Raw genomic sequence first — 13203 nt, forward strand, 5'->3', positions numbered from 1 at the left:
GAATATTTACTACACTAGAAACCCAGATACAAAGTTACTTCCAGCCAAAAGAGTTACAAACAAAAACTACAAAACAAAATTATGGATAATGGCCTTTTCACTATATCAGTGGCATTTTCTTATCAAATTTAGACCTGAAATTTCTCACCTGGCCAGCAGCCTGAATGCTTAGGATAGCCACACGAGTATCAGGATCCTTTTGAAACTGATTAACCAGATGTATCCTTTCTGAAGATAGAACACTTCCATCTATCCTAATATAACGTGTCTGGCATCAAAAAGAAAAATAGAAAAATTAGGACAAGTCTTTATGTGCCCTTCTTGTTTTACATACTTTATAGCTCATTTCTATGGTCATATTAAAAAAAAGGAATTGTGTAAGATGACAGGTTGGCAAATGTTGAATAAGAAGAGTCTTAACCAAGTGTTTTAATAGCTTCTTATAATAATTTGTTGTTTTTAGTCACAAAGCTACTAGAGGAAGGTCTGTGTCTAATTCATTTTTGTTGTTGTTGTTGTTGCTGTTTTTTTTTTCTGAGACAGAGTCTCACTAAGTAGTTGAGACTGACCTGGAACTCACTATGTAGCCCAGGCTGGTCTCAAACTCAAAGCAATCTTCCTGCCTCAGCCTTCCAAATGCTGGGATTACAGGCATGTGACACCATGCCCAGCTTCATTTTTTATAATATCAACACCAATGGCAATGCTTTAATTATAACAGGGGTTCTACAATTCTTTTTTGAAGAGTTAAATTAACATTTAAACTAATATTATCTTTAATAAGTCTGTAAACTGATACACAAATTTCAAAGAATAAGCACCTTAAATTTTTTTTTTGTTTGGTACTAGGGATTGAACTCAGGCCCTTGTGCTTGCAAAGCAGGCGGCGGAAACACTGAGCCAAATCCTGGGCTAAATACATTAATTTTAAAGTCAATTCCAAAGCAAAAGTAAAGGTAGACATGTAAAAGAGAAGAAAGATGATTTTGCTGATGTAGTAAGGATTCATAAAGAATAATGCATTTATTTCTGAAGTACAACCCAAATATTAGCTAGGGAAGTGTTATTCTTCCATTATTTTTTATTAGTATAGTACATGTTTTCAGTACATAATGGTTATGCTTATTGTGGGGAGTTGGTACATGTATATAATGCATTTTAAATAATGTTTCTTTTTTCCCCCTTTCATTTCCTACCCCTTCTCTCCCTCCCTGCTTCTTCCAACTCTTGATCCCCTTCTCACTTGCAATAGCTCTATTTTCATCATTTTCCCACTCACCTCTTTTTCCTCCATTCCCTTTTCCTTCCTTCCCTTTCCTCCCTGCATTTCTTGTTCCTCCACCCCTTTAAAAGAGATCTCCCCTACTTCTTCTCTGTCTTCTGTTTTGCACCTCCTCTTTCTCCACATATCTATATTCTTAATCTACCACTTGACTCAGCTTTTTTTTCACATTATTAACTTAAAAGAAATAAGTAATACGATCTTTCCTGCTGAGGTGGAAAATTGAGACAGCCACATACATCTTTGAAAAGTTGAGAAACATTGTTAAACTGAATACTGTTTTTTTATTGTTATTGTTTTTTGGTACCAGTGACTGAACTTGGGCCCTTGTGCTTGCGAGGCAGGTGGCGGAAACACTGACACAAATAACCGGCCCTGAATACTGTTGTTTTTAAGAACAGTCTGAGTTATGAAAAGGAAAAACCAGAGTGCATTAAAATGCTTAAAATAACTCATAACTCAATTTCATAAAAACAAATATAAGCCCTAAATTTCAAGGAGTTTCATTCAAATGTGTGCTTCTATAAAAAGAGACTTCAGCAGTTGTGACACATGATTATTCACTTTTAAGTGGAATATCCAAACTAAACATTCAACAGAATGTATCTTATTGGCTTTCTGTTGTCACAAAGCAAATATAAATTTATCAGTGATTCTCTCAGTATCTGTTAAGGAAAGATTTTTTATTTTATTTTACTTTATTTATTTATTTTTGGTACCGGGGATTGAACTTGGGTCCTTGTGCTTGCAAGGCAGGTGGCGGAACCATTGAGCTAAATCCCCGGCCCAAGAAAAGATTTTTTTAAAAGAGAAAATAAATAGAGAAGAAGAAATCTGATAAAGTTTACCTCCCATTCCCTAAGTACCTATGTTTTAAACTCTTAACAAAGTTAAATTTAAGGATATCAGTTATATGGATGTAGGAAAAAATATATAGCTTGCTATACTTTAAATGGATTCTAATAGCTTGTAGAACCAGAAGAAAATATTATAAATATAATTGTTTGCTCAGTGATTTAAAATTTATTTGTAAGTTAACTCTTCCTCAATGAGAAAGAGCCTTTTATTTTTAAATTTTAATATTAATTATTATTTTTTTTGGTACCAGGGATTGAACTTGGGTCCTTGTGCTTGCAAGGCAGGTGGCAGAACCACTGAACTAAATCCCTGGCCCTTGAGAAAGAAAGAGCCTTTTATTTTTAAATTTTAATATTAATTATTATTTTTTTTGGTACCAGGGATTGAACTTGGGTCCTTGTGCTTGCAAGGCAGGTGGCAGAACCACTGAACTAAATCCCTGGCCCTTGAGAAAGAAAGAGCCTTTTATTTTTAAATTTTAATATTAATTATTATTTTTTTTGGTACCAGGGATTGAACTTGGGTCCTTGTGCTTGCAAGGCAGGTGGCAGAACCACTGAACTAAATCCCTGGCCCTTGAGAAAGAAAGAGCCTTTTATTTTTAAATTTTAATATTAATTATTATTTTTTTTGGTACCAGGGATTGAACTTGGGTCCTTGTGCTTGCAAGGCAGGTGGCAGAACCACTGAACTAAATCCCTGGCCCTTGAGAAAGAAAGAGCCTTTTATTTTTAAATTTTAATATTAATTATTATTTTTTTTGGTACCAGGGATTGAACTTGGGTCCTTGTGCTTGCAAGGCAGGTGGCAGAACCACTGAACTAAATCCCTGGCCCTTGAGAAAGAAAGAGCCTTTTATTTTTAAATTTTAATATTAATTATTATTTTTTTTGGTACCAGGGATTGAACTTGGGTCCTTGTGCTTGCAAGGCAGGTGGCAGAACCACTGAACTAAATCCCTGGCCCTTGAGAAAGAAAGAGCCTTTTATTTTTAAATTTTAATATTAATTATTATTTTTTTTGGTACCAGGGATTGAACTTGGGTCCTTGTGCTTGCAAGGCAGGTGGCAGAACCACTGAACTAAATCCCTGGCCCTTGAGAAAGAAAGAGCCTTTTAATATAATGAAAGTACTTTTTTATACTATGTTATCACAAATTCTATAAAGGAAACACTAGCATTACATAAATTTTTAAAAATGTATACCAAATTTTTAAAAACATCTACCTATATTGGCAAGAGGCTTTGTTGTTACATGTATATTAAGGTCAAACTATTTGTCAGAAAACTTTTTTGTTGTTTTTTTTTGAGACAGGGTCTCACTATGTAGTTCAGACTGAGCTGGAACTTACTATGTAACCCAGGCTGTTCTTGAACTCATAGTGATCCTCCTGCCTTGGCCTCCTAAGTGCTGGGATTATAGGCATGTGTCACCACGCCCGGCCAGAAAACTTCTTTTGGTTGTTTCTGAACATCCCTAGAAGCTCTCAGCATTCACAGAGAATGAAAACAGATATTTACCTAGGAAAAATGGAAGATGTTGCCACTAACAGGACTATTAGAAATCAAGGTAGACCTAGGAAAATGGAGTGATGCCAGCTAATTTGGTGAAGCTAACCTAATAAATTACATTGGCCACATGTTTCAAATTCATCTATGCTAAATAATCATTTTCTATAGATTATATTGTTTAAAAGATATGACTGTACTTGGGCACTAATTCTTGCTGTATATCACACCATTCAAAGGCCACCATGAAGGTTAAATAAAAATTTAACTTTTATTTATATTTGTGACTACATCAGTATACCCAGGAAGAAAACCAGAATTCACATGATAGCTATTAGGGCAGCACATAATTAATCAATTCAGATAAATTATCAGAGGAAAATATTAAGATTGGTATAAAAGAAAAAAATAGCATATCACCATAATAGTATATTAGTATAATTTATATGACAAATATTTAATAAATTATAAAATAAATTTTATAAGACATCATTTAAAGAAGGCAAAAGCATAGCTATATTATGAGGTTATAAAAGTAATATTTAGAACAGTTAAAATTTTCATTCTAAGAATTATTTTATAGGAAAATGCCAACATACCTTGTTTTCAATTACTGCTTCTGTGCAAGCTTGAAGCATGCTTAAATGGTGAGCAAAAACCAGAAATTTAAGTGAATCATTCTGAAGCATCATCTTAATATAATCCTTTACTGCACCTGCCTAAATATTAAAAGTTAAACTTAATTAACATCATAAAATTTTTATTAAACATGTCACTTTTAATAAAGCAAGAAAAATGCCTCAAAAATTAGTTAAGTCTATTTTTTTTTGCACCAGGAATCGAACTCGGGACCTTGTGCTTGCACAGCAGGCAGCAGAACCACTGAGCTAAATCTCCAGCCCAGTTAAGTCTCTTAATATCAGTAGATCTATGAAATTTTACCCCATTTCTTCTCTAGGAGGCCTAAGAAATAGAAAACCACATATAAGGGACACACAGAAAAAGAGGGATGGAGGTCAGGGATTTAGTTCAGGGGCACCGTACCTGCCTCCCAAGCATAAGGCCCTGAGTTTTATCCCTGGTACAAAAACAAAAAAAAGGAAGGAAGGGAAGGAAGGGAGGGAGGGATGGAAAAAGGAAGGAAGGAAGTGAAAGAAAGGGATACGGAAAATGGGAAATGAGAGGCAAAACAAAAACAAAATAAGAATTAGAAGAAAAAATAAGTAAAAAAAAAGAAGAGTCAAGCAGGGTATGATCAAGATGGGTTAGTAGTTTTGTACTGAAGATGACTTCAAAAACAATTTTTTTGGGTAGTGGGGATCAAACTCAAGTCCTTGCACTTGCCAGGCAGGCAGCAGAACCACTGAGCTAAATTCCCAGCCCTTTAAAATGTTATGCAGAAGAGTAGTCAGGATAGATTTGAGAAAATGAAAGGAGAAAAACTAGAAGAACTGCAACTTTTATCTTTTAAACAGTGCAAAATATTAAGTCTGTGATTGAAGCTTAAGGTTCAAGGAAAGTTCGTTAGTTCATTTTTTAACATAAAGAAGCATAAGTAGGCTTACAAAAGTAGGTAGAGTTAAAAATGTGGTATTCACACACAATGAAGTACTACTCTGCCATAAACTTCAGTCATTTGTAGGAAAGTGGATGTACCTTGAGACCACAATGTTAAGTGTAATAAATTGAACACACATGCTTACAAATAGATAGGCTAGGATAAACAGAAAATTAGCTCTCAAGAAGAGATTAAATCATTAGGGAAACTTTGAGGATAACTTGGGGGGGCACACAGACAGCTAAAGAGAAGCAGAAGGAACAAGAAGTAGATGAAGATAGAAAAGGAGGAGGAGAGAAAGAAAAAAAGAAGAGGAAAGAGAAGCAACAGCAGTAGCAATAGTAGCACATTCTCTAGCAGCTTCTTAAAATTAAAATTAGCTTAAAATTTACTAACTTCAAAGAAAATGAATTCTGGAAGAAAGAAAACATGATCAAAGGATACTAAGGTACACTTAGATAGAAGTAAAACATTCTGGTATATTATTGCACAGTAGGGTGACTATAGGTAATGAAAAAATATATGTAAGAGCTGTAAGAAGTTTGAGTGTTTTTACCAGAAAGAGTTAAGAATTTGAGAAGTTATCTGTGTATTGTAATACAATATGGTTTAAAAAATCCATAGTATGATGCATAGTTTGCCTGTGAATATTTTATACAAAGTTGTATTAATATACAAATAAATGCTGGCCAAGCCAAAAGTAGTATGCTTCTATAAAATCAGTAAAGCTTTATCACTTAGATGGAAGGATGAAATAGAGGAAAGGTATGTATGTATGTGAAGGGAGGGAACAGAGGAAAAGAGATAAAATTTTATTTCACATATGGAGGATCCAAATGGTAACTGTTAGGATTACAAAGCAAGTAGTAATGCACACTAAGAAACCTTATAAGCACTATGTTAAAGGATTTGGAAAAAATACTAAAAGTACAGCCTTTCAAAAAGCTATAGGGCCGGGGATTTAGCTCAGCAGTTCAGTGGCCTGCCTTGCAAGCGCAAGGACCTGAGTTCAATCCCCGGTACCAAAAAAAAAAAAAAAAAAAAAAAAAAAAAAGCTATAAAGTGGTTGCTACTGGGGACTAATTGTAGGACACTAAAGTTTTTTAGAATGATTATTTCAAGTTGTTAAACTATATTATGTCATTTAGGAAGTAAATTTTTTTAAATGAGGGTATTTCAAAATTGAAAAATACAAATTTAAAATTCATGTTTATTATTGTAAAGTCACAAGATTAATTCTGCAAACTAAATTTCGCATGTCTAAATTTTCCACAGAACAAAAATTCATCATACAATGAGACTGAGAGACCTTAAAAACTTTAGCCTTGAATCTCAGGGCCTCAGAAAGTGGAAATAAAGCCCTCTCAAAACAAGAACTATAAATTCCAGATATGTTGTCATGGCAACTGAACCACTTTAATAAAGTGCATGTTTGCCTAAAGAGCTATATTTACTGTAATAAGCCTTTCAAGAAGTACATGTCAAGTTGTTTAAGGCACATTCACTACTTTCTAGTCTGGTTTACAAACTATAGGATCACTGCACCCCTAGTTTCAGACACACTCTTCCACTTCTACCCAAGTGAGCTATTTCTTTCTGCCAGAGTCCTGTTCACTGATATAATCCTTTCCTTATCACAGCCAGAGCTGCTGTTGCCAAAGCTCAAGCTCCCTGATCCTAATTCCTTCCAACCACGATGTTAGAAAGGCTTATAGTTATAATTAACATTGTAACACTATATCATATAACTGGCTAAACAGTTTCTTGGTACTCACTAAGCAACTTAACCATCATTTGTGATATGTTGTGATTTCAAGGGGAAAATGTGTTGCATACAAAAGTATCTATATATTAAATGAACTTTTAGGATTTTCTTACATTCTTCAGTTAGAGATTGCAAAGGTTTACATTTTAAAATAACTATACACGCATCTTTTTTGAGACAGGGTCTTAGTTTGTACTTCAGGCTGGCCTTGAACTCACTATGTAGCCCAGGCTGGCCTCCAACTGAGTGTTGAGATTACAGGGTGTACCACTACATCCAGCCTGATACATGCATCTTTCACTAGCTTGACTTTATTTTAATAAATGTCATTGTATCGTCAGATTTTAGTGACCTGAACAGGAAATTGTTTGCAAATTATTTTCTTTATTTATGGTATTGGGGATCGAACTCGGGTCCCTGCGCTGGCAAGGCAGTGGTTAGTGTATGGAACACCAAGTCCTGGGAATGATCACCATCTTCGTTATGCTGGTTCAGGTTTTATAGTTGTTGCTGTGGTGATTCCAATACTGGGAAGTGCTGTCAGAAATGAAGTTGTTGAAAAAAGAGATTGAAGAGGATATAAGAAAGTGAAAAGATATCCCTTACTCCCAGGTAGGAAGAACCAATATAGTGGAAATGGCCACACTTCCAAAACTGCTACACAGATTCAATGCAATTCCGATTGAAATCCCAACAGTATACTTCATAGAACTAGAGAAAGCATTCCAAAAATTCATTTGGAACCATAAGAGAGCTACAATAGCAAAAGCAATTCTAGGCAACAAAGACAGGTAGGGGTATCACCATCCCCAACTTGAAACTATACTACAAAGCCACTGTGATAAAAACAAAATGGTACCAAAAATAAAAAAGACCCAAGGATCAGTGGAATAGATTAGAAGATACAGATACAGCTCCAGACATACTAAGCCATCTCATCTTTGACAAAGGAGCCAAACACCCTCACTGGAGAAAAGTTAGCCTCTTTAATAAATGGCGCTGGAAAAACTAGATTTCAACCTATCACAGATTAAAACTAGACCCATATCTTTCACCATGCACTAAACTAAAATCAAGGTAGAATAAAGATCTAAATGTTAAAACAGAAATACTAAATCTACCGGATTATCGGTTAAGTAAAACTCTTGAAGACACTGGTATAGGAAAAGACTTTATGAACAAATTCTCAGTAGCACAGGAACTAGCACAAAGAATCAACAACTGGGATTTTATCTTATTAAAAAGCTTCTGAGCCTGAGATTTACTTCAGTGATGCTGCCACCTGCCTAGCAAGTGCAAGGTCCTGAATTCGATCCCCGATACAAAAAAAAAAAGGTTCTGCACTGCAAGAGAAGCCACCAACAGAGCTAAGAGACAACCTACAACCTACAATGTCGGAAAAAATTTTCACCAGCTGTTTCTCAGACAAAGGACTACTCTCCAAAAATTATAAAAAACTTAAAAGAAAATCAGACCCCCCAAATTTAAAGACCCAATTCAAAAATGGGCATCTGAAATGAGCAGACATTTCTCAGATGAAAAAGTAGATGCAGCAAATAACCATACGAAAAATGTTCAACATCACTGGTCATTTGAGAGATGCAGATGAAAACAACACTTAGATTCCATCTCACTCCAAAAGGAACGGCTGCTAACAAGAAATCAACCAATAACAAATGTTGGCAGGGCTCTAAGGATAAAAGAACCTATTTCCACTGTTGGTGGGAGTGTAGACTAGTGCAACCACTGTGGAAATCAGTGTGGAGTTTCCTCAAAAAACTAGGATTAGAGTTCCCAGTTAACCCTGCTGTACCCCTGCTGGGTATGTTACAAAAAGTATTAAAAGCATCACACTGCCGTGACATATGTGCACTAATGTTTATAGCAACATTTTGTAATAGCTAAATCTTAGAAACAGCCTCAAAGCCCATCAACTAGTAAGTAGATAAAAATGTGGTTTTCTTATAAAATGGAGTACAACTCAGCTGTAAAGAGACACTTGAGACATTTATACCTAAATGGATGCACTTCACAGCCATACTCATAGTGCAATGAGATACACATGTGTAAATGCTCAATAATTTTTCTACTGTGAGAAACTGAAGGTGTAAATGAGGACCAAAATGTATAACAGATATTGTGAAATAGGAAGAAAACGTTTAAAGGGAAAGAGGAACTGGGGGAGAGGGGAAGGAAAGAAGGGAAAGAAAAAAAATTGAAAGAAGGAAAAAATGGAAATAAAGCTTATGTATATGGGGGAAGGGGTTGAAGGGAGGGCAGGCGAATGGGGAAAATTAAGAATCAAGTTATATCATGTACAGGTATAAACTCTCAATGAATGTGATTATAAGGTATACCTAAATGTATCAAGAAACTAAATTTTTAAAAAGTGAAGTTGTGATCATCCTTCACATCTGAGCACGTTGCTCATCCCTCACTTTTGATGCATATGCCCTGGGCCTGGCTTTAGCAAGAATTTTTGGTAGTTCAGTTTTGCAAGAATCGCCCTACCCTGGATGTTCCCTTTCAGTAATTTTCCATCTACCAACTTCTCTAATCTACTCATTTGCTCGAAATCCCCACTTACCCTTGTATTTGAAATTGAACTCGAATTTCTTTCTCCAATTACAAAAGAAGTGACCCTTAATGAGAAGTCTTGAATGAAGTTTTTTCTTACTGTCATGTCAGAATAAATTTTCCTTTAATAGCTACAACTTCTAATGAAGAGAAGGTGGGCACACACACACAAAATCTTCTTATAAAGTCCTTTACCTTCTAGCTGTTATCCACCCTCTCAGGTGCCTATTCACCCCATCTCTAGGTAAACATTTAAACTACTTTTTGTTTCAATGAGTTTGACTATTTTGTAATTCATATAAATAGAGTCAAACAAACAAACAAACAAACAAAAAATATATATATATTGTACCGGGATCACAGACGATATGTGCTTTTTTGTGGCTTCTTTCAATTAGTATGTTTTCAATCCATCTTGCAGCATACACCAATACTTTGTTTCTTTTTTAATGCTATATAACATCATATTGCATAAATATATGCATTTTATTTATTTACTCATCAGTTGATATCCTCTTTGCTTCTTATTTTTGTCTACCTCACCTTATACTGTTTTTTAATTTACTCATACTTAATTTACCTTTATCCTTTAAAATTTTCTTAAAGAGGAAAGGGAATACCCAAGTAAAAAAAGAATAGGCATTGTTTATTTATCGCTGCCCCCAAGCTAGGCCTCTGAAGCCCATATCCTTTGCTCTTAGTTCTTAAACTACAAACGATTTCAGTAACTTGAAAAACTGCTTTCAAATGTGGTAGTAAAAAAACAAAACAAACAAAAAAATCTGGTAGTAAGTATTTTCAAATCTATTATGAGATAGCCTTCTGGGGAGGACTGTAGTCCTGATATAGGGGGAAGAAATGTAACTCCCAAACCTAACTAGATATCCAAAACATGAGTTTGGTGAAGAATGAATTCTAGAAACAACAGAGGTTAAGAGTAGAAAGAATTTATTGCGAGAAAGATTCTAAGAAAGGCAGAAGGGGGACCAGAAAGTGGGTTGCTCACCCACCCCACTTCTCAAAGATATTTTATACAGCAAAGCCATGTGATGAAGTGGGTACAAAATGGAACAAAACTATTAAGACCCAATGGAAAATTACAAGGTGGGCATGAGGTGGGGCAAAACCCTGACCAACCAATAATATTACAAGTACAGTCACTCAGGTAATATTGATTAAATGGGGGTTAAACGGGGGAGCAAGGTGTGTAGCAAGCATACAAGGATTTTCAGTAAGGGTAGGGGTCAGGGATATTTCCCGGAAAGGCTGGGTTAAGACCTTGCCCCCGCCAGGTGATTGATACCTATTGAGATATCAATCATTATTGCTATTAATCCCCAGGGGAAACACACAGAAGTTTCTTTCCTTTTACAATTCTGGCCTTGAGTGAATGTGTCTTGATTGTCTTCCCTGTTGGCTCCTTGCTGTGTTGTCTCCTTGAGGGTGGCCATATCTAACTGCCTACAAGATATCTAACTTACCTAGCCACAGTAGTTCTATAATATAATGAGAGAGCTTCGAATATTTTCAGAGCCTCATACTGCTAGATTTCCCTTGCCTTAAAATGGCTGCTACATGGAATAGCAGCCTCCATGTTACGATATGGCTTCTCCCAACAAAGGGAAGGTCTCTTCTTCCCATCGTGCCTCCCCCACAAAGAGAAATGTGACACTCGCTACCTACATCCAACAGCTAAGGATTTCACAAGCCCCTCCTAGTGATGTCACAGGCTCCTCCAATCTCTTAATACTACCTCACTCAACTCCACCCCAACTCAGGCTAACCCCACCCGGCTCCTATCAAAGAATCTCCCTGATCTGCCATGTCACTCTCTCTCCTTTGTTTAGAGACAGCCCGGCAGATCCTCTTTATGATAAAGGTTTGTTATGGTCCAGGTCTGGATCTGCTTTTTCAGCTCCTTTTACCAGCACATACTAAAATTTCCCCATAGAAAATAATAGTTTCAGTTCAAAAATAGTTCAGCTGTACTGTCAGAGGTATTATTTTCTTATCTGAAAGTGAAATACTGAGATAAGAGATTAGTGGATGGCAAAGGTTGTGGTGGTAATAGATGTGACCTGTTAATTACAAGGTCCCTGACACAAGCACAGAAAGGTTCCAAAGCCTGCAGGTGGAATTCTCCCAGGTTTTCAAGAGGATGGCCTAGATCTGACATCAGCACAAGGCAAGAGATCCAAGCACAAATTCTCCAGGATTTCCTCAAGATTTGGACAGCATAAAAGGACACATCAAAGCTGTTTCCCAAATGTAGCATGTACTTTTATTTTTGCTTTTACTCAGCCTAAGCTCATTCTGCAGAGCTAGCTTCTCCCTCACTCTTCACTTTTACTTTCTCCAATAAATTTTGTCACTGTTTTCTTGCTTGTTTTGTTCAAATCTTTGTTCCAGATGAGAAAAACCTGGAATCTCAGAGGGAGAGGCAAGCAACCCAGAACCCCGTAAGGTTTACTTGGCGACCCACTTTTAGAATCAGGCTACCCAATAACGGTAGGATAGAAGAAATAAAGTTGGATAGAAAGGAGACAAGGGAATAAAAAATTTAAAAACCTCTTTAAAGAAAAATTGCACTTTAGAGAAAAACCTGCAACTTCTGAACACTAAATCCCATTTATTTACTTGTTTTCTTGCTCTCAAAACAGCAAGCCTGGGCATTTTTCTTTCAGCAGCAAATGGGTCTGCCCTTTCCCTTTTACTTGCAAATAGTCCTCTTTCACCCAGGAGTGGAGGGAGCACCCTCCCTCCCCACCCTCTAAGATGAAGACTGATACTAAGACTACATATAGATTATTGAATTTTACAGATTTCCACCTCTTAAAACATATAAAAGATTCCCACTTCCCAAATGAATTGTGCCTCATTTCTTTGAGCATCTGCACTCCACTCTTGAATACATCCTATATTTTCCTCTAATAAATATTTATCATGCCTATTTTTACTGATGTGCCCTGAAAATTCTTTTTCTATGATGGGAGTCAGCGAACTTGCATACTTATTTTAAAACAGGTGGGTTAAGTTTCTTATTTCAGTCTTGGGGACCCTCAGACCCAGGCTGTAACAAAAGCATGCTTTATTTTCTTACAAATATATCTATAAATGAACATCTAATATCCCTGATACATTTAATCTTATAATACTAAGTTCTACAAGCAACCCATTGAGAAGTACATGGGATATAATATCCTGAGAAGTAAGCAACTCCAATTTAACATCTTATTATAAACAGATGAGTTAGGTAGAAATATTACATACAATCATATAGGGCTAGGTTCTTAGGAGTCAGGGAGTCAGGACAAAGGTGAAACATGCCACAGCTGTGACTACAGACTTATTGGTTTGTCAAGATAAAGACAAGAAGACCACACCTACATACCTCCTCAAAGTGTTTACTTGGCCTAATGAAGTCTAGATAGACATCTGCCACCCCTGTGAGTGACCAGAAACCTCTAGAAGACCTACCATTTCCCAGGAGAATCTTTGTTCTTTCTATCCAGGCTTGTTTCCCAACTGGACCACTATTACCTAAGTGATTGTACCTGTAGCTGTATTGGATGATCATGGCTGTGGCCCACATGGTACCCATGTGAATTTCACTCTGTAAAACTCCCCTATAGAGTGGGGTCCCTCACTGCCCTCT

The 13203-nt window shown here is 36.2% G+C and overlaps 1 protein-coding gene across 10 annotated transcripts in view; it reads right to left on the reverse strand.

The window, feature by feature from the left end:
• Zranb3 (zinc finger RANBP2-type containing 3) overlaps positions 1-13203 on the reverse strand; it is a 240322-nt gene that overhangs the window by 42319 nt on the left and 184800 nt on the right. For 9 of the 10 annotated variants that reach the window (XM_010606168.2, XM_010606169.3, XM_010606167.2 and 6 more), the window contains 2 exons: positions 4248-4367; positions 149-268 (listed from right to left, as the gene is read on the reverse strand). In XM_010606168.2, the coding sequence (XP_010604470.1) occupies positions 149-268; positions 4248-4367 (240 nt within the window). The remainder of the gene's footprint in view (positions 1-148; positions 269-4247; positions 4368-13203) is intronic. The other variant, XM_010606175.2, reaches the window with a different exon arrangement.

This window comes from Fukomys damarensis, unplaced genomic scaffold (assembly GCF_012274545.1).
Source record: "Fukomys damarensis isolate Sample0158 unplaced genomic scaffold, DMR_v1.0_HiC HiC_scaffold_29, whole genome shotgun sequence".
Classification (NCBI taxonomy): domain Eukaryota; kingdom Metazoa; phylum Chordata; class Mammalia; order Rodentia; family Bathyergidae; genus Fukomys; species Fukomys damarensis.